At 42.1% G+C, this 26,300-nt stretch overlaps 1 protein-coding gene across 2 annotated transcripts in view; it reads left to right on the top strand.

Moving 5' to 3' along the window:
- Positions 1–26,300, top strand: part of lrp2a (low density lipoprotein receptor-related protein 2a) — a 361,142-nt gene that overhangs the window by 220,122 nt on the left and 114,720 nt on the right. For both annotated transcript variants that reach the window (XM_078552334.1, XM_078552333.1), the window contains exons 37-45: positions 1,192–1,431; positions 2,705–2,890; positions 6,159–7,079; positions 7,976–8,141; positions 11,777–11,935; positions 13,582–13,871; positions 15,391–15,594; positions 21,368–21,610; positions 24,965–25,090. In XM_078552334.1, the coding sequence (XP_078408460.1) occupies positions 1,192–1,431; positions 2,705–2,890; positions 6,159–7,079; positions 7,976–8,141; positions 11,777–11,935; positions 13,582–13,871; positions 15,391–15,594; positions 21,368–21,610; positions 24,965–25,090 (2,535 nt within the window). The remainder of the gene's footprint in view (positions 1–1,191; positions 1,432–2,704; positions 2,891–6,158; positions 7,080–7,975; positions 8,142–11,776; positions 11,936–13,581; positions 13,872–15,390; positions 15,595–21,367; positions 21,611–24,964; positions 25,091–26,300) is intronic.

Genomic DNA, 26,300 nt, shown 5'->3' with positions numbered 1-26,300 from the left:
TGAACCATGGAGGAGACTGGTCCAATCCGTGATGGTGATATTGCAAGGGGCTCTGAGCCCTTACACCAGTGATTGCTCCATGACCAGCTTTAGCAAGGAGATTGTACAACATGCCCAGTTGTCCAACTGTTCTGCAATCCACTAAAACTCTCATTACTTTGCAGTCTGTATCTGACAGGTGAAAAGCTCTGGAGCACTTGGTGGCCCTATGATGCCTCTGCATTTCTTGAGTGGGCAGAGAAGCTAGTGGCCCCACTCCGATCATATCAATGTGGCTGTGCCTGAACTGTCTCAGCTACAAAAAAATGGTCACGTTATACAAGGTTTCCCTAATGCATGGCCGCTTCCTGTCCACCCCACACCCCCCTCCAAGTCACCTCAACCACAGGGCAGCCCGTGGGAAACATAGCCTGTCATTGACGGGCGGAGCAGGCAATTTCAAAAGTGAAACCTATTTTTGGCCTTCTCGCCATATTGTCTGCTCATGCCATCAAACACACCTGATGCCAGCAGGCACGGAGAATCCCGGCCAATATTTAGTGTTTGCTTTGTTTGACCCCTGTACAGTAAAAATTATTTGTTTTAAACCATGAAATCTTGGGGCTTTATTCTTTCAGTAAATAACTGCGATTTCCAATTTCTTTTTAATAAAAAATAGAGTTACTGGTCCCAACTGAGATTAAAACAACTACTTTATCACACTGGGTATCAATGACCTTTCAAGGTAATGCCGAAACTAAATATATAAAGCTTTCTGGCTCAACTAGCAAACATGAGAAATTCTTCCTCCATAAGGTAAAATGTTTCTTTCAGGTGAAAACTGTATCAATCTGATTATGAGTTGAATTGTTATAGAAGCTGCACCAGTAATAGGTGTAAATGTGAGTACAGAGGTGTGATTTATATAGTAGATTCTATGGTAATACTGGATTGCCAAAGCAAGGATATAAAATAGCTTATTTTAAATTATCCCCTTTGAAAAGCATTGATTGCATCAATTTTTATGTTTCACAGATTAATTGCCAATTGGTTATTTGCTGTTTGTGGCACGTTTGTAGCCTGTGCAACAACAGTATTACACTTCAAAAGTAACTAATTGATTGTGAACCTTTAGAATGTCCTGGCAACATAATATATTACACATACAAAAGTTTGTTGTACCTTCATGTATTTTGTTTTCAATTCTCTTAGAGTCAGCTGGCTCCTCCAATGGGTGCAGTAACAACATTGGAACATGTGAACAGCTGTGCCTGCCGAGACCCAGTGGAGCCTACACTTGTGCTTGTACTATAGGCTACCATATGAACCCAGATAACAAGACCTGCTCATCCTCTGACTCATTTTTGATTGTGTCCCAGCTGACCGTCATCAGAGGATTCAACCTGGATGCGAGTGACCATTCTGAGGCCATGGTACCAGTGGGTGGCATTGGTAAATATCCTAATTCTAGACAGTAAAATAGATTGTGAACAGAAATTTCATAATAAGTACATCACTGAAATTGCTGGTTCTAATGGCACATCCTGCATTTTCTAGTAGAAAATTCTAAAATTATTCCAACTAAAATCTGTCATGCTTTACAAAATATATTAAAATAGTTTTATTCATGATCCACACGCTACCAAAACAATGAAAGAAAATGTTTTAAAGACAAGCCAAATTAAGATGTCCTTTTGTTATGTCTTACACAATGCTTTATTAAGAGATTAATTAATGTAAGCAAATCTTCATTAATATCATTAATGTAAAAAATCTTAATAAACACTTGATTAAGTATAATAAAAACAACTAACTGGTATGTAATGAACTCCACATGCCAGTGAACTGGAAAATAATGGAAGGTTATGGCAAAATTACATTCATTTCCCCTCATTTCTCACAGAAATTGCTGGATACATTATGGTATTCTGTCACTTAATTTGATTAATTGTTTTAAAATTGTATATGAATTTCCAGTTGGCGGAGCCACCCTAATTCCTCCCGTCTCCCCTAGCTCAAAGTGGTGTTTTATTCACTCTCCCTCATTCACATTGACACTTTTTCTGCCTTCCCTGTTCTTGCAGGCACATTTCTTCCCTCATTCCTCCTACTTCCACTAGTTTACACTGGAAATCCTCTTTCTCCCCCTCTCCCCATTTATGCCACCACTTTCCTCCCTCTTCAAGGCCACATTGAAACTCTTCTTCCCCTTCTTATAGTTCATGCTGTCACTCCAGTTAATGGAACCAATCTTTTTGGCTTTTCCTTTCACCACTACTGCTGCCTCCTTTTGGATGCTGCTGCTAATTGCGGATATTAAACACTATTGTATCTTTTGTGTGGAACATACTCATCCCATCCCCACCCGCCCCTACCCCAGCAGCGCTGAGCTTTTCAGCGCGTGTTTCACGCTGGCTGGCTGTTAATTGGCCAGCCAGCATGAAATTGCAGTCGGGGGCTGATCGCGGTCGATGTTCTGTTTCCTGACCACTCCAGGCCTGCCGAGCTGAAAATTCAGGCCCATGATCCTGTGATATTTACAGCTGTTGGGCATTTTACATGTTTGATATTAAGTAACTTCAGAATATTTTGTTTGGATATCCAGCTCAGAGCTCATTCCAAAAATGTTTTCTTACTGTTAATTTTGATTTAGAAGTTTCTTTGTTATTTTTCAAACCAGGAGTGCTACGCTTAAAGGAAGCAATATTTTTATTTTTCTCTTTAGGTCGCTATGCCCTGCACGTGGATGTACATGTATCTTCAGGGTTTATTTACTGGTGTGACTTCAGTGGCAGAGCTTCAAGGAATGCTATCCGGAGGATTAAACCTGATGGGTCTTCCTTCCAAAACATCGTAGTCACAGGAATTGGTCAGAATGGTATTCGAGGGATTGCTGTGGACTGGGTGACAGGTCAGGGATTGATCAAGTTTTTCTATCTTTCAGGTTTACAGTAATCACCTGCATTTTCTGTGTGCTGTGCTAAAGGAAATCTATTTACTAAACAACAACAACAACAACTTATATTCATATAGTGCTTTCAATGTAATAAAGCGTCCCAAGGTGCTTTATAGGAGCATTATAAAACAAAGTATGAGACCAATCCACATAAGGAGATATTAGGTCAGATGACCAAAAGCTTGGTCAAAGAGGTAAATTTTAAGGAGTGTTTCAAAGGAGGAAAGCAGGCGGTGAATAATAGGCAGGGCATTCTAGAACTCGAGGCCTAGAAAACTGAAGGCGCAGCCACCTATGGTAGGGCAATTAAAAACAGGGATGCCGAGAAGGCCATAATTAGAAAGTGCAGATATCTCAGAGGGTTGTGGGTTTGACTCCAAAGATCCAGGGCGGGGGAGGGGGCGGGGGGGTGGGGGCTCAAGGCCATGGAGGGATTTGAAAACAAGGATGAGAATTTTAAAATTAAAACTTTGCTTGACCGAGAACCAATGTAGGTTAATGAGCTCAGGGGTGATAGGGGCATGGGACTTGGTACAAGTTAAGACTAAGGCAGCAGAGCTTTGGATGACCTCAAGTCTACGGAGGGTAGAATGTGGAAGACCAGCCAGGATTGCGTTGGAATAGTCGAGTTTAAAGGTAACAAAGGCATGAATGTAGCAGATGAGCTATGACGGGTGAGGTTGGATGATGTTACAGAGGTGCAAATAGGCCATATAAGTGATGACATGAGAATGAGGTGGGAAGATTGCCTTGGGGTCAAATGTGACACCAAGATTGTGAACAGATCGGCTTAGAATAATCTCTGACTTTTACCAGGAGAATGAAGATACAATAGTTTATTACAAACATTAGCCCAAAAATTCTGGTCTTCAGATTGTTGGAAATGGGACTTAAGTTGGGAAATGTGCAACAAGAGCCCATGAAAATCCTCATGCACAGATATGCGCTATAATTGCCGGGGAAGTTTAAGCTTCTGATGGGCTGATTTGCGCTGCCCAGGACCCTCGGCAAATGTTTCCGACCCTGAGTTCAGGTAGAGACTTGGGCCAGATACACAAGACTAACCTGCATTCTTACCCTGGAAATGTTACACAGTTTAATACCTGGTCTAACTCAGTGATTAGCCAGTATAACTCAACTGAGCACTGCAACTGACCCACCCCATCACGGCTCTGAGCTGACCTGACTACCCCCAATCACCATCTACCCCTCGATCACCTGACTATCACCCTTGGCCACCTGACTATCCGCCATTGACAACCTGCCTCCCCACAATCACCCCCCCAACCACCTGACTACCTGGCTATCCCCCTTGACCACCTGACTATCCCCCCTTGATCACTCGACTGTCTGCCCTTGACCACCAGGCTGCCTCCCACACACTCATCTACTCACCCACCTACCCACCTCACCCACCCACCTTTAAAAATGTACCTGAATACGGCAGCTACTGTTGTAAAAAGTGGGTGTGTCCTCTCCATGTCCTGACATGCCCACTCTCACTGAGCTTAAGCTGGAGAGGCTGCACTGCCCATTTCTGCTTCAGCTGGGGTTAGAAGATCCCAAATGGGAAAGGGCAGTATTGCTGGGTCAGCTGACTGAAAGAAGTAGGCCATTATCTCAATCCTGTAAATAAAGAAGGAAATAACTTAAACAACTTCAAAATAAGAGAGATCTAAAACATGTTAATGCATGCTAGTATATATTGATAAGGCTTTTGCTAAAGTAACAACACACTAATTTCTCTCTTTTGATTATTAACAAATTCCGGATCTACTTTAAATAGATGAAAACCTGAATAAAGCTACTTAAACATTTCTAGTATAAAATCCCTCTAAATAATTGAAAGGCAGTAAACATCCTAATGTTCAGATGGTTGTGTATTTATTAGCAGCTCATGCTTCCCTTTGGTTGTTTATCTTCTCTAGATCAAATTTTTGTTCACAGCTCATTATTATTTTCGTATCTCTTTAAATAATGACAATTGCAAAATACCAATTATGTAACTTGTTTCAGAATTTAGAATTTGAATTTGCATTCTGTATTTTTGATCAATTGTTTATAATAAGGCAAGTTCCTTCAACACCTTGTATTTGTAGAAACTTTTCTATATAAACTGAACATTCCAATCTCACCATCAATGAGAGAAGATTTCATTGAAACATATAAAATTCTTACAAGGCTTGAGAGGGAAGATGCAGGAAGGATGTTTTCCCTGGCTGGGTGGGGCATAAAACCAGGGGACACAGTCTCAGAATAAGAGATAGGCTATTTAGGACTGAGATGAGGAGGAATTTCTTCACTCAGAGAGTAGCGAATCTTTGGAATTCTCTACACCAGAGGGCTATGGAGGCTCAGTCATTGAGTATATTCAAGACAGAGATCAATAGATTTCTAGATATTAAAGATATCAAGGGATATGGGGTTAGTGCGGGAAAATGGCATTGAGGTGAATGGCGGAGCAGGCTCAAGGGGCCGAATGGCCTACTCCAGCTCCTATTCCCTCTGTCCCTATGTACCATCAATAATAAAGTGGCAGTGGAGGTGATCTGATTCCAAGCCTATTGAAAATAGAAGACATGAGACCATCTTTAGGATAGTTTCATGATGCACGGGTTTCATAGTTGGCGTACTATAACACAGATATGTGAAGCATTTTAAAAATGCCCCAGTGTTAATTTTTACTGTTTGAATGAAAACTCTTTTAATGCTAAGAATTAGTTGACTACAAGGTGGAGTTCTATATATGCATACAGTTACCAGTATGGCTCAGGTCTACTGACTCTGCATCATACTCGTCTGACCAGAAATTGTAGCTAAGCAATATTCTGATGTACCCTGTTACTTTTGGTGTCAGGTGTTTCACCCTCAGTGACATATAACTATTTTTTTTCATTATAAGTAACCTCTTCAACTGGACACTGAGTATCCTAATGTAGCTTCTGCTATATATCCCAAAGCAAAGAAAAATAAACTTCTGCATTTTATACAAAATAACTAAAGTGGTCAGGGATAAATTATATATATATATATAAAATCACTCAGTGGTTTTAACTAGTATGTGAATTTGGATTTACACCATCCTGATCACATATACTGGACTCCAAACTGATTATGTACTATATACAAGCCTGCAATTCAACCCTAGCCATTTGGTTATATTATAAAACTTGGTGTTTATCCTTTGAAAGGAATGATATATGTTTCTTTTTTATGTGAACAGGCAATCTCTATTTCACAAATGCATTCCTAACTGAAACTTATATTGAAATTCTTCGTTTGAATACCACTTTTCGCCGAGTTCTCATCAAAACAACAGTGGATCAGCCTAGACACATTGTTGTAAATCCAAAGATCCGACATATCTTTTGGGCTGACTATGGGCAGAATCCCAAAATTGAGCGTGCTTTCCTCGATGGCTCGAACAGAACTGTCTTGGTGGATGATGGTATTGTCATGCCACGAGGTCTAACCGTTGACCACACAAATGATTACATCTACTGGGTTGATGACTCCCTCGACCTAATTGCTAGGATCTCACCTGATGGTGATGAACATCAGATAATTCGTTATGGCAGCCGCTATCCAGCTCCATTTGGAATCACTGTCTTTGAAAATAGTATGATTTGGGTGGACAGAAACATGAAGAAGGTTCTACGTGCAAGTAAAGAACCTGGAAACGTAGAACAACCTTCTGTTATCCGAGACAACTTGAACTTGTTAAGGGATGTGGTAATGTTTGATAAAAAGATTCAACCAACTTCACCCCAACAAATTAACAATAACCCCTGTTTGGCGCTCAGTGAAGAATGTGCCCAATTTTGTTTTGCATTGCCTGGTTTGCAAGTGCCAAAATGTGGATGTGCCTATGGCGGGTTGGATGCTGATGGCAAAAAGTGCACGATCGTCACTAATGATTATTTGATATATGCAACAGAACGTTCCATTCGCAGTCTTCACCTGGATCCTGCTGACCACACACTACCCTTTGCAGTAGTAAATGTATGGTGGACTGCGGTGGCACTTGACTATGACAGCAGTGACAATAGAATTTATTTCACTCGAAGCTTTGGCCAAGGACGCAGCACAATCAGCTACATCAGTCTTGATAACATCTCTGCTTCTCCTTCACAGGTGGTAACAGGTAAATACAACAATCACTTTACAGTCAGTAATATAACTGTTAGACATACAACTCTAAAATTGAGTACAAGATCCCAATTACGAGCAGACCTGTTGGTCGATGAAAGTTCCTGTGTTCTCTACTCTATGGCTCTGGCCTTCTTTGTATCTGCTCTCCCTTTGCCCCACCATTGGTGTCTTGCCTTCAGCCGTCTAGGCCCCACATTCTGGATTTCTTTTCCTAAACCCTTCCACCATTCTACTCATTTCTCTTCTGAATAAGTTTTTCATCATCCCTCCTAATCTTTCCTCCTGTGGCTCAGTGCTCATTTTATTCATTTTTTATGCTTCCATGAAGCACCTTAGGACATTTATCTAATTTATGGTGTTATATCAATGCAAGTTGTTATTGTTGTGCCATGCCGGATTGAATGTTGAATTCATAATTGTTAAGAATCATGTTGTCAGTATGTTATAGCTACAACAGATAATAGACAAACCATTGTAGTAAATGCAATAAAAATTGATCTTGCTATCACAGTAACAAGAAGGAGATCAATATTATTGATTTGAGTAACAATATAAATTTGAGCCTTATAACTAAATTGATTAAGTATTATCACTAGTGTTCATCATGTGAATGTTGAAGCAAGAATTAATTATCCAATGGACTCTATTCTGGAATATAGGGTAGAACATATGCTTTAATTAGCTCCTGTATTTCAATATTGGATCATTTTCTTTAGTTACTAGAATTGTTGCTATTAGTTAAGAAGTTTGAAATGGGTTCTAAGAATACATGACTCGAACTGAAGTTAACGCTGGTTCCTAGACAACCAAAGCTTACTTTTTACTTTTATATATCAGTGACTATATATTTTAAGCTATTAACTAATACATATAAATATTTGTTTTGAGGCTTGGGTGCTCCTGATGGAATTGCCTATGACTGGATTAACAAGAGGATTTATTATAGTGATTATTTGAATCAAACAATCAGCTCCATAAAAGTGGATGGCAGTGATCGCACAATCATTGCAAATGTTCCGAGGCCAAGAGCTATCGTACTGGATCCTTGCAGAGGGTAAGCTTGGTCAAACTGTATATTAAAACTGAATGCTTTATAGTGGCTTATGAGATAGCTGGTCGCATTGGTTTTAATTTTCCAAAACTCTCTGGATATGGGGAAGGTTCCATTAGATTGGAAAATAGCAAATGTAACTCCTTTATTCAAAAATGTGGGAGAGACAGAAAGCAGGAAAGTACAGGCCAGTTAGCTTAACATCTGTCATAGAGAAAATGTTAGAAGCTATTATTAAAGATGTCATAGCAGGGCACTTAGAAAAATTCAAAGTAATCAGGCAGAGTCAACATGATTCTGTGAAAGGGAAATCATGTTTAACCAATTTATTGGAGTTCTTTGAAGGAGTCACATGTGCTGTGGATAAAGGGGAACTGGTGGATGTACTGTACTTAGATTTCCAGAAGGCATTTGATAAGGCGCCACATCAAAGGATATTGTGGAAAATAAAAGCTCATGGTGTAGGGGGTAACATATTGGCATGGATAGAAGATTGGCTAGTTAACAGGAAACAGAGGGTAGCCCTAAATGGGTCTTTTTCTGGTTGGTGGGATGTAACGAATGGTGTGCCACAGGGATCAATCCTGGGGCCTCAACATTTTACAATTTATATAAATCACTTAGTTGAAGGGACTGAAGGTATGGTTCCTAAATTTGCTGATGACACAAAGATAGGTGGAAAAGTAAGTAGTGAAGAGTATGTAAAGAGGATACAAAGTGACATAGATAGGTTAAGTGAGTGGGCAAAGATCTGGCAAATAAAGTATAATGAGGGCAAATGTGAAATTGTCCATTTTGACAGGAAGAATAAAAAAGAAGCATATTATTTAAATGGTGAGAGGTTGCAGAGCTCTGAGATTCACAGGGTGTCCTCATACATAAATCACAAAAGGTTAATATGCAAGTAATTAGGAAAGCTAATAGAATGTTATCATTTATTGTGAGGGGAATTGATTACAAAAGTAAGGTGATTATACTCCAGTTATACAGGGCACTGGTGAGACCATATCTGGAGTACTGTGTACTGTGTACAGAATTGGTCTCCTTATTTAAGGAAGGATGTAAATATGGTAGAAGCAGTTCAGAAAAGGTTTATTAGACTAATAGCAGGAATGGGCAGGTTGTCTTATGAGGAAAAGTTGGACAGGTTAGGCTGTTATCTAATAGAGTTTATAAGAATAAGAGGCGACTTAATTGAAACTTTTAAGACCCAGAGGAATCTTGACAGAGTGGATGTGGAAAGGATGTTTCCTCTTGTGGGAGAATCTAGAACTAGGGGTCATGGTTTAAAAATAAGGGGTCACTTATTAAAGACAGAGATGAGGAGAATTTTTTTTCTCTCAGAGGGTCGTGAGTCTTTGGAACTCTTTTCCTCAAAAGGCAGTAGAAGCAGAGTCTTTGAACATTTTTAAGGCACAGCTAGATAGATTCTTGTTAAACAAGGGGGTGAAAGGTTATCAAGGGTAGGCAGGAATGTGGAGTGTAATCATATCAGGCATGATCTTATTGAATGGCTTGAGGATCCAAGTAGCCTACCCCTGCTCCTCCTTCGTATGTTCATATTATTCAGTTCCTGTCACAAGCTATCTTGGTATCTTTTTAAGTTTTGATACTTACTGAAATTAGTTTCAAACAAACTCTAATGGCATTTATCCAGCAGCTAAGTGCAAATGTCATAAGTAGCAACATATGAACATGCAATGTATTTTTACCTTCATTGGAATTTGACTTGCAATTCTCTGATCAGAAGAGGAGCAGTAGGAGGACAGAACAAATAGAGCTGTAGCTGCAAGGTGAGGAAAAAGGAGGCCTGCTTGCAGGAATCATTACCTCAAAACACAGTTATAGGTTAAGGACAATCTACCTGCTGTTCTCTGATAAATAGTGCATAAGGAGGCTGCACTTATTCAAAGGAACCTGTCACAGAGTTTCATCATTTCCTGCAACAAGACTTGCACACTTCGCACATTGTTGCCTGTCACAATCAAGGTCACTGCAACCTTGGACTTATGTCCCTTGAGCTCCTTCCAGGCTCCCAGATATGATGTTTAGATATCAATAACATGTCAGTCTGCATTAAGTAGATGACTGATGCCATATTTGCTTGGATGAGCACTTCAATCACTTTCCCCGTAGGCATCTAGAAGCAAAAGGGATAGACTTTGGGACTTGCACAGATTAAAACATCCCCAAGTGCAGTCTAACATTGCCTCTCCCTTTTGTCCCCTTCACATGACCCATTGTTTCCATGAATATCAAAAACATCCAGTCCGTTAATGTGCAATTGGTCTATGATCACAAGTAACCCTTCATACAAATCTGCAGCCACTTGCCTCACAGCTGCCATGATACTTTTATATTACAGCAATCCTCTATGCCTCATTCTTTGCCCCTTCACAAAAAATGAGAGGCTGAGGGGACAAAGGTATCATTTACATACTTGGCTCACAACTCCCCTTGAGAACCTCTTCATACAGACCTGTGCTACAATCAGATTCATGGGTTCAAATAGAGCCACAATTGAGCACAGCACTGAAGTTCTCAACTTATTCTGCTGACTAGACAAGCCTGGTAATACAGGCTTGTACAGGCTAATCCTACAATGCAGTTCACAAAGAGTGACTGAGATGATTGTGATTAGTTGTAAGCAGAAAAAGTTTGCTATGCAGCAGAGACGACCGATGGAAGCACCAATGGATGAGGACCGTCAGCGTGAGGAGGGACAGGGCACTGTTGACATAGTGGATAATGAGGAAGTAGGAGGACTCTAAGTTACCCGCAGAGTTCTCCAGCAATGACCTACTGAAGAATGCATCAGCTGATCGATCACATGTCCTGGGCTTCCCAGCCTTACATAACAGGCATTTGGTCAAAGACCAGTATCGAATGACATGTTAACGAACATTGCAAGATCATCAGCTTAGGCTCAAGTTTGGCCGACAGTGAACTGTTTCTGGGACAAACCTTTCCACTTGCACCTGTTCCTGCTCAGTTGTGCTTAGTGAATCATCAAATACAGGCCCCTCTAACTCACTATCTGTACCATGTGGGTAGCTGACTTCTGTGCTGGTGTTTGGAAGGCTGAGAGCACTCAGTCTTGAACTGCAAAGTCTGAGACATCCAATGGACCTTCAAAGAGGGGAGAGAATAAGGATTAGCAAATGACGACAAAGGTAAGCAGTGGCAGATGAGTGGCAACGCAATGCATCTCCAGGCTGTCATGCTGGGATTGTGAATAAGAGTGTTAAATAGAAAGATAAAAGGAAGTGAATATCACAAAATTATGTGGATCAGAATGCATTACATAATTTCCTTATTTTCCTCCATTAATCTAAATGAAAAAAATTGAGCAAAGTCATTTTCATGTCTGAGTTTGAAGCAACCTGGTTTATTGATGCATGCTACACCCCAGGCTTCACAGAATCACAGTGCAGAAGAGGCCCTTCGGCCCATTGAGTCTGCACCGACACGTGAGAAACACCTGACCTACTTACCTAATCCCATTTACCAGCACTTGGCCCATGGCTTAGGCCATGAAAATCTCCCCTTGGGGTCTTTTACATTGTATTAAAAAAGCAGTATACTCATGGTACAGAATATTCATAACTGCCCTGATTAATGATATGTTTTTCTAATAGGTATATGTATTGGACTGATTGGGGAACCAATCCTAAGATAGAACGAGCAACACTAGGAGGAAGCTTTCGTATACCTATTATAAATAGCAGTTTAGTGTGGCCAAATGGACTGACAATGGACTATGAAGATCAGAAACTCTACTGGGCTGATGCCTCTCTGTATGTTTCTATTTATGTTTTTTCTGCCATTTATGGACTTATGTGGAAGAATTAAAATTTTATTGTAATTTTTGTATCCTTATTTACAAATTATTCACATTTTAAGGTAATGATCTGTCCCACTCTAAGGAGAGGAAGAATTGTTAATGGGATATTCTGCTACTGAGATTCCCTCCCCATTCCTTCCCCCCAACGTGGTTCTCCCAAAACACCATCCCTGTGATTTACCTTCCTGCTGGCAAAGCTTCCTTTGGTGGCAACTGAGAGCTTCAAGCACACGTCTTCAGACCAGTTGCAGCATTCAAGTGAACAGCTGACTGGCAAAATGAAAATGAGGCCCAAGAGTTAAAATACATAGGGCCGGAAATTTTGCTGTCCCCTGCCAGTGGATTTGTGAGTGGGAGGGGCCCACAAAATTACCTGGATGGCTTTCCCTCTACTGCCTGTCCCAATCTGTCCACAATTTTACAGTGGGTCAGGTGAGGCCTATGCTGGCCAGTGTGTCCTTGCCCCAATTGAGGCCCTTTTAGTGGCAATGACCATTTCCTACCTGACCTCAACTTTGAGGCTGGCAGGAGGAGTTCAGAAGCAGGGGCGAAGCCCAGAAAGTCAACTTGCTCAGGCCTCAGGTGGGAAGGCCTCAGGTGGTGCCTCTTTCAAAGGCTTCTTTTCCATGTCGGTCATCCCCCCACATGGTCTGTCACCTGTGTCTGCTCCCTCACCCTGGCCTCTCCATCAAGAGCCCCAGCACGCTCTCCCCGCCTCCCCAGGCCTCACCTCCCCACCCCAAGGCGAGACCACCAGCACTTACCTGGTCCTGGCCGCCTGGATTTTGAATCTGGAGACTTCTTATAGTCCCAGTCCTAGCCACTGCCGGTGCTGGAACTACAGAGTTCTCGCCAATCGGATTGGCTGGCAGAATGGCGGGACTTCCTCCCATGTGAGCCAGCCAAATAGCGCTTCCTGAAGCATTAAATGGCTGTGGGGCAGTCAGTGTCGATGGGGATGTGATCCTTGCTGACTCTTCAGGCAGTGGGATGGCAAACCCCGCCATCCAAAAACTCCTGCCCCATGAGTGCATTTTACACTCACCCTTTCTGAGGCCTGCCTGAAACTTATTTGGAGTTAAAAATGACTCATGGATGTTGGACAATTAGCCCAATATTGCAAAGGCAGTGGAAGAATCAAAATATTGAAGCCTTAAGTGAGTGTTATCAGCACACATTAAGCTGATCCTATGTCTAGGTATGAAGTTACCAAGGGTTACAATGTAGATGAAAATGAGATGCATTTGAGGATAGATCCTTGTGGACTTCATAGGTAACAGAATGAATGCAAAAATATAGTCATTGCTTGAGTATTGCTAAAACTGGCTAAGTAATTTTATGGTAGCATTTTGAATTACAATAAATATAGTCACAAAAAACTTTTTAAAAATTGTCTATTCATTGTATAATCATTTATGTTCTTAACCCTGTGCTCCATGGTTCTGAACTTAAATGGTTACATATTTATCAAATTTGTCTCTATTAGTTTCTGTGGGTTTATTGCTTGTAAGTGACCCATCTCACTGGTATGAGTTATTTGAAAATGGTAGTTTTCAATAATCAATATTTTGTGCAATATTCAATGATATTCTTTTTCAGGCGGAAGATTGAACGCAGTAGCCTTACGGGTACAGACCGTGAGGTGATTGTTAGCACTGCAATTTACCCATTTGCACTGACCCTCTATGATGAGAATCTCTACTGGACTGACTGGAACACTAGAAGCATCTATCGGGTCAATAAGCATGATGGGTCAGGCCAGACTGTGATGATACAAAACTTACCACATCGTCCAATGGATATCCACGTTATGTCTGAGAAGAAGCAGCAACAATGCAATAATCCATGTGATCAATTTAATGGAGGCTGCAGTCACATTTGCACTCCAGGTACTAACTACTCCCACCTGAAACATTTGAATAATTGTATAAAAAAGATGATGTAACATTAATGACTCAACTTTGTAGGCAGACCTTCTTTTAAGAACACAATATATGCAAATAAGAACAGAAGATAAGCACAGATGTGGGCAGTTCAGCCCCTTGAGCCTGCTCCACTAATTAATTAGATTATACCTGATCTGTCCCTCAACTCCATTTACCTGCCTTTGTTCTATATACCCTTTGATTCACTTAACCGACAAAAATCTATTGATCGTGGTATTGGAAGTTTCAGTGGCTACAGTCTTTTGGGGAAAAAGTTCAAAGTTCCCACTATCCTCTATGTGCAAACGTGCTTCCCGATTTGACTCCTAAATAGCCTGGCTTTGACTTTTAGATTATATCCCATTTTATGGATTCCTTCAGTAGAGGCCATAATTTCTCTGTATCTACCCCATTCGATGCCTTTATTATTTTAAAGATTTTGACTGGATCAGACATAAGAATGTATGAAGGAAATATGCTGGGAGAGAAGTTTTAATTGCATACTGGTGCAATGCAAACTTGCGTCGATTCGCTTTGGTTCATAATGCCGTGAACCACTACCTGTGTGGTCTGCACAGATGTCTTCAATGATGTCAATAAGGACTAACCCCCCAGCCCCGCAACCCCTTAGGGGAATCAGCGTAAGTCTGCACAGCACTGCTAGAAGCAGCACGACGCAAATGAATTCCTCTTTCCAATTTTATCCTGGAAGCTATGAATACAATGTAATGTTGCCAAATAGGCAGACTGCCTTTATAAGTTTTCTTCATGGAACTGTTCTTAAGAAGAGCATGCCTAGATCAGACGGTACATAATACTTCATAGACACAATGACGAATAATTTTCATTAATTCTCCATTCCTTTTCTATTATAAAAATAATTTTTTGCTGCACATTTGTTCCAGTTTTGGTTTCAGTTCATAACTCATATTTATATATTGTCCATCTCAGAAGGTGAGAAGATGTGTGGGTTTTGGATGGGTTTCTGGAGAGAAGGGATGTATGGATTGTAAATTAGTTCAACATATTGGGGAAAAAAGAAGAATGTAGACTGAGATTTTCTCTTCTGGTGGCTAGCCAGCTATAAGTGCAGCAGCGAAAGACTCATGGAAGCTGTAATTAGGGGCCAGTTCTGTGGGAAATATCAAGGGAAGTCCACATAGCTTTGTCTTTGGCTGTCAATGTAGTAAAATCCTGCACATTCCACTTGTCACTTCTCTTGAACATGCATCAGGATATGTAGTCCAGCTAAATTTGGAGTGTTATGCATTCACAAGGTTGCAAGTAAGAGAGAGAGATGTATAGTCACCATTTAAACTACTTTGATAGTTTGAGTTCCATAGTATTATCTCAGTTTCATTTGCAATATGCTTCAATGAGACTTGCAAGGTCCTCTGGAAATAGATTTGTCTGTTGCATGTTTGCTAACTATGAGTCCAAGCACTGTGCTGCAAATTACTTTTGTATTGCAATTGTACTTAAGGACCGCATGGTGCAGAATGCCAGTGCCCTGCTCACGGAGACTTCCGCCTGGTTAATAACAATCAAGATTGTGTTTCATCTGATACTGCCACATGTGGCACTGGCTACTTTACTTGTTTGAACGGCCGTTGTATCCCAGAGAGGTGGAAATGTGACACTGACGATGATTGTGGAGATCAGAGTGATGAAACAGAGAGAGTATGCGGTAAGTCCCTTATTACTAGCTGCAAAATCTATCATAGCATCAATGTCATGATGTGCTGTAGACCTAACATTGAAAGGATTGGTTGTCATTCTTTGGTGATATATGATAGAAATGGAACTTGTGTAAAATACCTTCTTTGAAGTCACAAGTAGCAAATGGACATTAGAAATAACATGATTCCAGTTCACAAATGGTAGAGATATTATTATGTTAGCTGGATGCTCCTGTCACAACCTGAGCCAGTTTTAACATTCTTATGGACATTTGCAGTTATTGTTGAGCTATGTTGGCTCTTCTATTCACACCTTCATCACCAGTTGCATGGTTAAGATGGGAAGCTTTCACTGGGCTGAATTTTATGCTGGGGGCAGGGGCAATGGCCCCAAAAGGGGAGGGGAGGGGAGGGGAGGGGAGGTGGGCAAGCGCCAATGGGAGTGATGACCACTGCTGAGATTGCAGTGACCTCCATGACCAATACCCAGTGTCCCAGAAGTCCCTCTTTATACTGTTTTGAGTACACCTGTAAATAATTTGGTAAATTATCAAGTGGACAGACCAAATTAAATAAACAGATCAAATCAAATTAAAGCAATATCCCTTTAAAGGGGACCTGTCACAAAGGAGATCATTTTTTAAAGGAACCTTATTAAATCAAATTAAAATTTTGTTTTGGGGGCTGAAGATGCACTCCAGCCCACTGGCCGTAGAAGGCTTAAAGCGTGCCAGTGGACACCAGGTGCTCCCTCTCCAAGGACACCCGGCCATGAACATAGTCGCAAAAGAGGGGCAAACAGTTGGACTGGACGACCCCCTCAACTACCTGCTGCTTGGACCTGTTAATGACCAACTTGGCCAGACCCAGGAGCAGGCTTACAAGGAGGTGCACCTCCCTGCCCAACCCCTCCACACTGACTGGCCAAAGAGCAGGAGCATGGGGCTGAAGTGCAGCCAAAACTTGAGGAATAATTCCTTCAAAAATTTAAATAGGGGGTGCAACCTACTACAGTCCAGATATGCATGGAACATGGACTCCTCAAGGCCGCAGAAAATACAGGCAGCCTGGGAACCTGTGAACTATTGTAGCCTGTGGCTGCATGGGAATGCTGCATGTAGCACCCTCCATGCCAGAGCCCTAATGGAAAGAGGAAGGACTCCCACATAGAGATACCTCCACAAGGGACCCCCACCACCGTCAGATAGCAGGATGGAATGCCATGGGCTGTACGGGCACAGGGAGAGTGCAAGGATATAATCCCTCTTTATACTCTTTTGAGTGGAACAAATTAACCAACTGAACCAAAAAACCAATTGAACAAATTAATAGCCTTCAAGAGCCACTGTAACTAAAGAAAAACTTTAAAGGAACCTTACTGGATTAAAGTAAAATGCTGTTTTGGAGGTCAAGGATGGACTCTAGCCCCCATAGTGCCCACCAGATGTGGAAGGCCTCAAGCGCGCTGGTGGACACCACGTGCTCCCTCTCCAAGGACTCCCGGCCACGTACACAGCTGCGGAAGAGGAGCAGACAGTCAGGCCAGACACCCACCTCGACTGCCTACTGCCTGGACATATTAATGGCCAGCTTGGCCAGACCCAGGAGCATGCTTACGAGGAGGTCTTCCTCCCTCCCAGACCCCCTCTGCACCGGGTGCCCAAAGATCAGGGGTGTGGGACTGAAGTGCAACCAAAACTGAAGAAACAAATTCCTAAGAAAACTAAAAAGGGCATGCAATCTATCACAACCTACATGGACCATGGACTCCTCGAGGCTACAGAAAATACAGGCAGCCTGTGAACCATTTAGCCTACGGTTGTACGAGACTGCTGCATGCAGCACCCTCTATGCCAGGTCCCCGATGGAAAGGGGGAGGACTTCCACATAGAGAGCCCTCTACTGGGGACCCTTGCCACCGTTGGAAGGCAGGATGGATCGTCATGGTGTGCCCAGAGGGTGTGCGACCCTTTTGAGTATACCTGTAACTAAATTTAACAGGTGAACAGATCAAATTAAATAGACAGATCAAATCAAATTAAAGTGAGCTGTAACAAAGGAGAACATTTTATTTGAAGGAACTTTATTAAATCAAATTAAAATTTTGTTTTTGGGGGCTGAGGAAGCACTCCAGCCCATGCGGTGCCCACCAGCCGTGGTAGGCCTCAAGCGTGCCAGTGGACACCATGTGCTCCCTTTCGAAGGACACCCGGCTGTGAACATAGCCTCAGAGGTGGGGCAGACGGTCGGGTCGGACGACCCCTTCAACCGCCTGCTGCCTGGACCTGTTAACAGCCAGCCTGGCCGGGCCCAGGAGCAGGCTTGCTAGGAGGCCCTCCTCCCTCCTGACCCCCTTCACACTGGATGGTGAAAGATCAGGAGCGTGGGACTGAAGTGCACCTAAACTTAGGGAGCAACTCTCACAAAAAACTAAAAAGGGAGTGCAATGTATCACAATTTATGTATGCATGGAGCATGGACTCTTCGAGGCTACAGAAAATACAGGCGGCCTGGTAGTCCATGAACCATTGTAGCCTATGGTTCAATGGGACTGCTGCATGCAGCGCCCTCTATGCCAGGTCTCCGATGGAAAGGGGGAGGACTCGCACGTAGAGAGCCCTCTACTGAGGACCACCGCCACCACCTCATGACAGGACGGAGCACCATGGCATGACTAGACGGTGGGTGAATGTGACGACATAGTCCATTTTATACTCTTTTGGTAGACCAAGTTAACACGGGGAAGAAAATATTAGCAAATTAAGTTAAAGAGTAAACTGATTTTATCAAATTGATAGCCCTTAAGGGGCACCATAACTAAAGGGGAAATTTAAATGAAACTTTCCAAATCAAATCAAAATATCATTTGGGGGGTTGATAATGCACTCTAGCCCCAACCACGCCCACCAGCTGCAGTAGGCCTTAAGTTTGCCAGTGGGCACCGCGTGCTCCCTCTCTACGGACACACGGCCGTGGACGTAGACATGGAGGAGGGCTGGACGTTGGGCCGGATGACCCCCTTGACCCCTGCTGCCTAGACCTGTTTATGGCCAACGTGGCCCAGGCCCAGGAGCAGGACAAGGAGGCCCTCCTTCCCACCAGCAACCCCTTCACACCACTTGGCTAATGATCAGGAGCTTGGGGCTGAAGTGCAGCTGAAACTTGGAGTAACTCCTTCAAGAAATTAAATAGGGGGTGCAAACTACTACAATTCAGGTACGCATGGAACACAGACTCCTCAAGGCTGCAGAAAGCACAGACGGCCTGGGAGTTCATGAACCATCGTAGCCTATGGTTATACAGGACTGCTGCATGCGGCACCCCCCATACCAGATCCCCGATGGAAAGCGGGAGGACTCACACGTAGAGAGCCCACCACAGGGTCCCCCGCCAGGCGGCAGGACAGAGTACCATGGTGTGTCTGGGATGGTGAGAGAGTACGAGAATGTAGTCCCCCTTTATATGTCTTTTTAAGTAATGGTGGAGTTTTACTTGGAGCTAGTGTACAAGTTCACCGCCTTTGTCCCTTCTGACACAGTGTGCTTGGCTAGTTCCCTGGGCAGCAGCAGGCACACAGGGGTCTGGATCTCCCGGAAGCTGGTGGCGCTGCACTTATGGTAATAGGCCAGGTGGGAAGCTTCACCCGCGATACGCTTGAAAACATCGCTCACAAAAGAATTCATGATGCTCATGGCCGTGGAGGAGATGCTGGTGTTGGGGTGAACCTGCTTCATCACTTTGTAGATCTAGATGGAGTAACTTTCCTTCCTTGATCTTTTCCTCTTCTTGCCTCCCTTCGCAGGTAATTTTTTCTGGGCTTTCTTGACGCCCTTCTTAAAAATCCGCACTTTTTTCTCGTCAACCACAGTCACAGTAAACTCCAGATCTGCTCAAGATACTTAATTAATCAATACCCTCCACCTGTACCTCCTTAACTTAACAACAATTAACATCTTATGAACACGGGGTTTTGTCAGGGCCAAACGGGCGGGCCCAGGCAGCGGGGGAGCGGGTAGGAGGTTGGGATATCAGGGCAGGGAGGTGGGGGAAACATGGGGGTAAATGTCTTTGGGGGGGCCTCCAAGGGACATGGAGACAAGAACCCAAAAAGGAGTCCCTCTGCCCTTGCCTGGCCACCAATCTGCCATGATTCACCTGGTGGGCTAGACAGCCTGCATTGCCCCTCACCCCACCCTGCCCTGCCCCGCCCCACCTTACCCCGCCCTGCCCCACTGTGGGCAAGATCCCAGCAGCAGTGGGAGGAGGCTCTTAAGTGGCCATTCATTTGCCATTTAATGGCCCGCGAGTGAGCTGGCTGCTTGAAGCCCCTTCCACCACTGGTAAAATTGCAGTGAGGGTGAGCAGGGACAGGTTGGCACTGTGAAGAGTGCTTCTGCCATGGCGTGTCTGGATGGTAGGCAAGTGCAAAGACGTTTTTTTCAGTACATTGTGGAATTTTTCTTGGAGCTGGTGCACTTGTTCACTGGCTTTGTCCCTTCTGACACGGCATGCTTGGCCAGTTTTACCCAATTTTACAGCTCCCTGACCTGCCATCCGCCCACAGGGCACTGTAGAATTCTGACCACCATGTGGGAAATGCAAGTCATCCCTCTATAGTACAACTCATCGAACTCCTGCCATAATTGTCATACTCTAAAGTCCAGCATTTTAAAAGTTACTTAATACTACCAGGGTGGCAAAAAATGGTATTGTGTGAAATGTTTTGCTTGCAGTTATCAATTTTATTTCATGAACCCTGTTAAGGGGAACCAGTTTTAGCAACACATGCACCTCCATTTCTTGCGAGCATCTGAAATATGGAGTATCACATCTAAAAAATCCCTTAGCAGTCTTACAGTGACTATCTGCCCCTCCAGCTGAAGTGGGGCCTGGTAAACCAAGAGATAAGCGTAAAGCAAAAGCTGAACAAAATGTAAGTATGGTGTAACAAAGAATGAAATACACTGAAATAAATATTTTTGCTCTTTCTTTCATGCAGTCCACATAGGAAAAAATGCACATAGAGGTATTTCTTATGTTGTTCATTAATAAACATATGTTAATTTATTTACATTTGCTCATTAATTATGAATAATACTATAGAGGCTAACTTTTCTTTAAAATAATAATAACTTCTATTGTAGATACGATCTAGAATGATATCATAAATTATATATCTTATTTCAATTAGTAGCACTTTGACCTCAAATTGTGGGCTTAAACTCCGCTCCAGGGATTGAACACATAATCTAGACTGACACTTGAGTCCAGTACTCAGGGAGTGCTGTATTGTTGGAAATACTTTTTTTGAGTGAGACATTTTAATCTAAGGGCCTGTCAGCCTGTACAGGTGGATGTACCAGGTCCCAGAATGTTTTGAAGAGTAGCAGGGACTTCTTGGCATACCAATGCCACAAAAACACAAATTAATTGGTCATTCATCCTGTGATTGCTCTTAGACAAATGCATGCCCAGAAAGGGGAGGAAGAGGGAATTTAATTGCAAATTTCAATTGTGATTCATAACGATTCAGATTCCAAGCTCTTAAGTGGTAACCTGAGATATTGTTTATCAAATGCAAAACTAAAAAAAAACTGTAAAACCCTAAAACCAAAACATTTTATTTTATTTCACATGCAGCCTATTTGGAAGCATTTGTATATGTGGAAGGTAACGCAACAAGATTTTTTCTTATATGTAAGAGGGAACTGTCACAGTATCATTTAAAAAGCAATTTTTGTATCATATGGTTTACTTTTGGTATCTCTGCTCTTTCCCTAGCTTTTCATACCTGTCCGCCAACTGCTTTCACATGTGGAAATGGCCGGTGCACACCATATAGATATCGCTGCGACCATTACAATGACTGTGGAGACAACAGTGATGAGGTCGGCTGCTTGTTCCCTACTTGTGATCCCAATTCAGAATTCTCCTGTAATAATGGAAGATGCATTAGCAGTAGCTATGTCTGCAATGGGGTGAACGACTGCCATGATAATGGAACTTCAGATGAAAGGAACTGCCGTAAGTACAATGAATTCATTCAGCTTCTTTGGAAAGAAACAGGGTGCTCAAATAGTCATTGATGCAGCAAAGAGCATTAAAGAGCTCATAACTCATTTATTCGACTCTCTCAAAAGGATGCTGTGTCCCAGAAGTAAGAACTCATTGTTAAAAAGTGATATGTTCACACATGCTGCAGGAAGTAATTATTGTGAAATATTGGCCCAAAACTCCTGATCAGTTTTGGAACCCGTGTGTACGACTGATCAGGCAGAAAGCTACCCACTTAGTTGCATACGTTGAAAAGGCTCCGCCTTCTGATGAAGGATTCTTGCAGGAATCCTCGCAGAGAGCAGGGAAGGGTATCTGCGCAGAAGCCACACCCTTTTTTTACTTATTTGTTCATGGGATGTGGGTGTCGCTGGCCAGGCCAGCATTTATTACCTATCCCTAGTTGCCCTAGTTCAGAGGGCATTTAAAAGTCAACCACGTTGCTGTGGGTCTGGTGTCACATGTAGGCCAGACCAGGTAAGGACAGCAGATTTCCTTCCCTAAAGGGCATTAGTGAACCAGGTGGGTTTTTAACAACAATGGTTTCTTGGTCATCATTAGACTTTTAGTTCCAGATTTTTTTTATTGAATTCAAATTCCACCATCCGCCGTGGCAGGATTCAAACCCGGGTCCCCAGAGCATCACCCTGGGTCTTTGGATTACTAGTCCAGTGACAATACCACTATGCCATCACCTCCCTCTGGTTGCTGCCTTGATGTACTTTCAGTTTTGCACCTCACAAATGAATGGCTTCACTGTTCCTATGGGATTTATCTCACACCTCTTACAAAGGCTCTATTCTGTCTTCACTCTTTGGCCTGCCTAGCCAGTTGGACAGTTTTACTTAGTGCTAAATCTTTCTGAGATTGTTGAAAGTCTGACAGGTTTTCTTCTAAAACACCTATGACTATTCTATCTATGATTAAGTTGTCTTTCTATGTTCCATACTCGCAATTGTCAGCCAAATGGTAGAGATCATTTATGAATGAATTGGTTCCGTTTCCTTGTTTTTGACTGCATCAATTAAAGTTTGCCTCTCTATTACAATATTTTGATGGTGACTAAAGTACGATTCAAAGGCTTCGATGACATCCTCTTAGGAGGCTTTCTTCTTTCACCCTAAACAGACACCAGTCATATTCTCTATGCCTATGACAATGGTGAATTCTACCTCTTCAACCTCGCCACGGCTTTTAACATGGCCAACCACACTATCCTCTTCCAACACTTCTCCAATGTCCAGCTCAGTGGGACTACCATTGTTTTATGGTGATCTCTTACTTATCCAATCATAACTAGAGCATCTACAGTGATAGTTTCTCTTCCTACCCTATGTTGTTCACAGAATCACAGAATTGTTACGGTGTAGAAGGAGGCCATTCGGCCCATTGTGTCTGCTTCAGCTCTCTGAGCATTTTGACTTAGTGCCAATCTCCTGCCTTTTCCCCATAACCCTGAACATTATTTCTATTTAAATAATCACCCAATGCCCTCTTGAATGCATCTGTTATTTCTCGAGTTCTCAAATGACCTATCCTCAGCCCCTTAGCATGGGGTCAGTGTCCACATGTATGCTGATAACACCCAGCTCTACATCCATGCCTTTCTTTCCTTCACACTGCCCCATTTCCATACTATCCTAGCCAGCATTCCATTCTTTACCTTCTGTCAACTTCAGCTGATCCAAAACTGCCAGCTGCATTCTATCCTACACTACATCTCTCTGTTGAAAATACAGGCTCCACATTACTGGAAGTAAATGTACAATTAGTTGGTTTTGGGCAATTCTATACAGCTCAACCCACAATGTTAAATACACGCAATTCCTTTCAGTGTCCCAAATTGCCTGTCATTCGCCACAACACGGTTGTTCCTTGTGAGATGGAAAAAATCACAAGTGACACCGAACATCCTATTCATGAATACTTGAAAACCACACCAAGAAAGTGCTTAAAATTGCACCAGCCATTCTGGGAAATAGCAGCTAATATTTATACTGGGGCTGATGTAGGGCAGAGGTGACACACAGTGGTATACAGTCTGGAAGGAGTTGCCCTGGGAGTCCTCAACATCGACTCCGGAGCACATGAAGGCTTATAGCATCAGGTCAAACATGGGCAAGGAAACTTCCTGCTCGGATGTAAAATAGTGCATGTTGACACTGGGTGAGCATCCCAACGTCATTGCACACTCATGCGATATTTCGGTCGGCGGGCGCACTGCTGACTCTCGCGTGTGCCTGCCAACAATTAAGAGGCCTATTAAGGCCCTTAATGAATTTAAATATATTTTTCGCTGCCTGTCCAACCTCATGGTTGGCGGGCGGGCAAGTCAACCAGGTGACCTTTTGATTTTTTAGCAAACCTCATCCACTGGTGGGATGAGGTTTCCACAATTAAATAACAAATAAATATAAATGTTTATTCTGTTCATGTAATTGTGAATTAGTCCAATGTCAGGACATGTTTTTCAGATTTTATAACGCTTCATTTTTGATTTTAAAATTGTTTAGCTCCCTGAGGCAGTTCCCTACCTTCAGGGAGCTCTCAGTGTGCGCTCCCCCACGCACGCGCAGACTTTTGTGTTCGCCCCCTCCCGCTCTCACCCTGGCAGACACTGAGCCTTTCATTAATTGGCCAGCCAGTGGGAAATCACGGTCAGGGGCCGATTGTGGGCTCTGGACCTTTTTCCGACCGCTCCCGTGCCCGCCCACCACGCCCGCCTGATGACCCGAAAATCCTGCCCATGAAATTAGCAGCAGTAGCCATTCCTTTCTGATTCAAAAGACCTTTAATTTAATTAATATTCTAACTAAAACAATGCCTCCCATGATTCTTTTGTTAAGCCAAGAATTAAGAATCAATTTTAGGTTGCTCTGTTCTCAGTACAACGCTCCTAATTGTCCATTATTTGCAATTAATTTTCTATTTGCTTCGTACTTTAATACCAACCCTTTACATTTCTTTCTGACTTGTTATAATAGAACATTTATTAGGTTAATCCATACATCTCTAAATATAATAGTGTTTATATAAAAAGAGGCTTACATTGCACTCAATTTTCCAATCCATAACAGAACGGAGTCTTACAAATTTTACCCTCTGTTGCCACATTGAGGCTTTGAGAAGTTATAGTTTCCATTTGAAAGCTTAGTTGCTATTTCAGTTAAATTCACAGGTTAAACCAAAGACAAAATTATTCAGTTTTGATGCAGATTTGTCAGCTGGCATGAACACCGCTCGTGGTTTACAACATCATGCATACAATGTTTTTTTTAAAAAGATGCTTCACTAAACTACCTTTTTCCTAACACTTTCCTGTAGCTAATCGGACCTGCCAGCCTGGCTATGCAAAATGTCAAACAACCTACATCTGTATCCCTCGCACTTACCTGTGTGATGGAGATAATGATTGTGGTGATATGAGTGATGAGAGCGCCACCCACTGTGGTATGTATTCTGTATAACCTACAGATACCGTCGTTATACACAGAGTAATTTCTGCTCCGATTGTTGACTCATGCTGTATGTATGAACCTTTAATTCATTAACAATTTGGTTAACTTGTGTAAGAACTGTTTGCATTGTGCAAAAAATTAAAATCAAAAATTGAATATTACATCTAATTATTACCATGCTAGTAGAAAGTACGCTCTTAGTATTGGTTTGCTTAAATGCAAATTTTTGCAAAAGCTATTGATTTTCATTAAGACTGAAGAGCTTGGTGTCTAAGCATTTTAGCACTATCAATTTAATTTTATCCTCAATGCACAGATTATAATAGGACAAAGAACACTCTGCAAAACACAATGCAGTCTTTAATAAATTAAAAGTGTGCATTGCTTAAAAATGCAAGCGTTAATATAGTACAAAGAGTGTACAAATGGTTTCTGGTTAAATTCAATCTAATTTTTACTCAGGTTTCAAGGGATTGTTAGATATTTGTATGAAGTAGAGTTAATTTGCTCCAACACAAAAGGTATTATACAGCCAGAGAGTAAAAGCACAGGGAATGCAGTCTTTGTACATTTGGTTTTTGCTTTCTATACCATGCAAAACAAAGGGCACTGCATTGGCAACTCTTGCACAATATGGCACATAGTATGATTTAAGAGGGGTGTTTAAAATCATGAAGCACTTTGATAAAGTAAACAGGAGAAAATATTTTTACAGCATGGTGTGTCATAAAGAGGGCAAAGTCCAAATCATCAAAAGAATCAAGGGAAAATTTGGAAAAATATTTTTATGCAGATGATTTTAAGACATGGAATGTGCTACCAGAAACTGTGGCTGAACCCATTATTGTTTATAGAAGGCAATTGACATATATTTTGGGGAAAAAAATAAATGGGTATGGGGAAGGGGCAGGGGATTGAAAAAAGCAAACACTTGTTCAGAGAGCCCACACCAGTACAAATAAGCATAATTGCTTCCTGCTGTTTGGTAAAATACTATGATGATGCAGATAAGCATCCTTGGATATGCTGTCTCCTATTCAGATATGATTACAAGTAACTGCACTCATTAAAAGGGTAATACGTTGAAAAAATAGCTTACCTTTATCATTCCTGTTCTTTAACAAATATTTTTACAAAGCTGAGACCACTCCATTTCTAAATGTCAGATAAATAGGTTTCACCAAATGTAATGACCTGTCTTC

Source organism: Cetorhinus maximus, chromosome 11, assembly GCF_964194155.1.
Source record: "Cetorhinus maximus chromosome 11, sCetMax3.hap1.1, whole genome shotgun sequence".
Taxonomy (NCBI): domain Eukaryota; kingdom Metazoa; phylum Chordata; class Chondrichthyes; order Lamniformes; family Cetorhinidae; genus Cetorhinus; species Cetorhinus maximus.
This window is presented reverse-complemented; position numbering and strand designations above follow the sequence as displayed.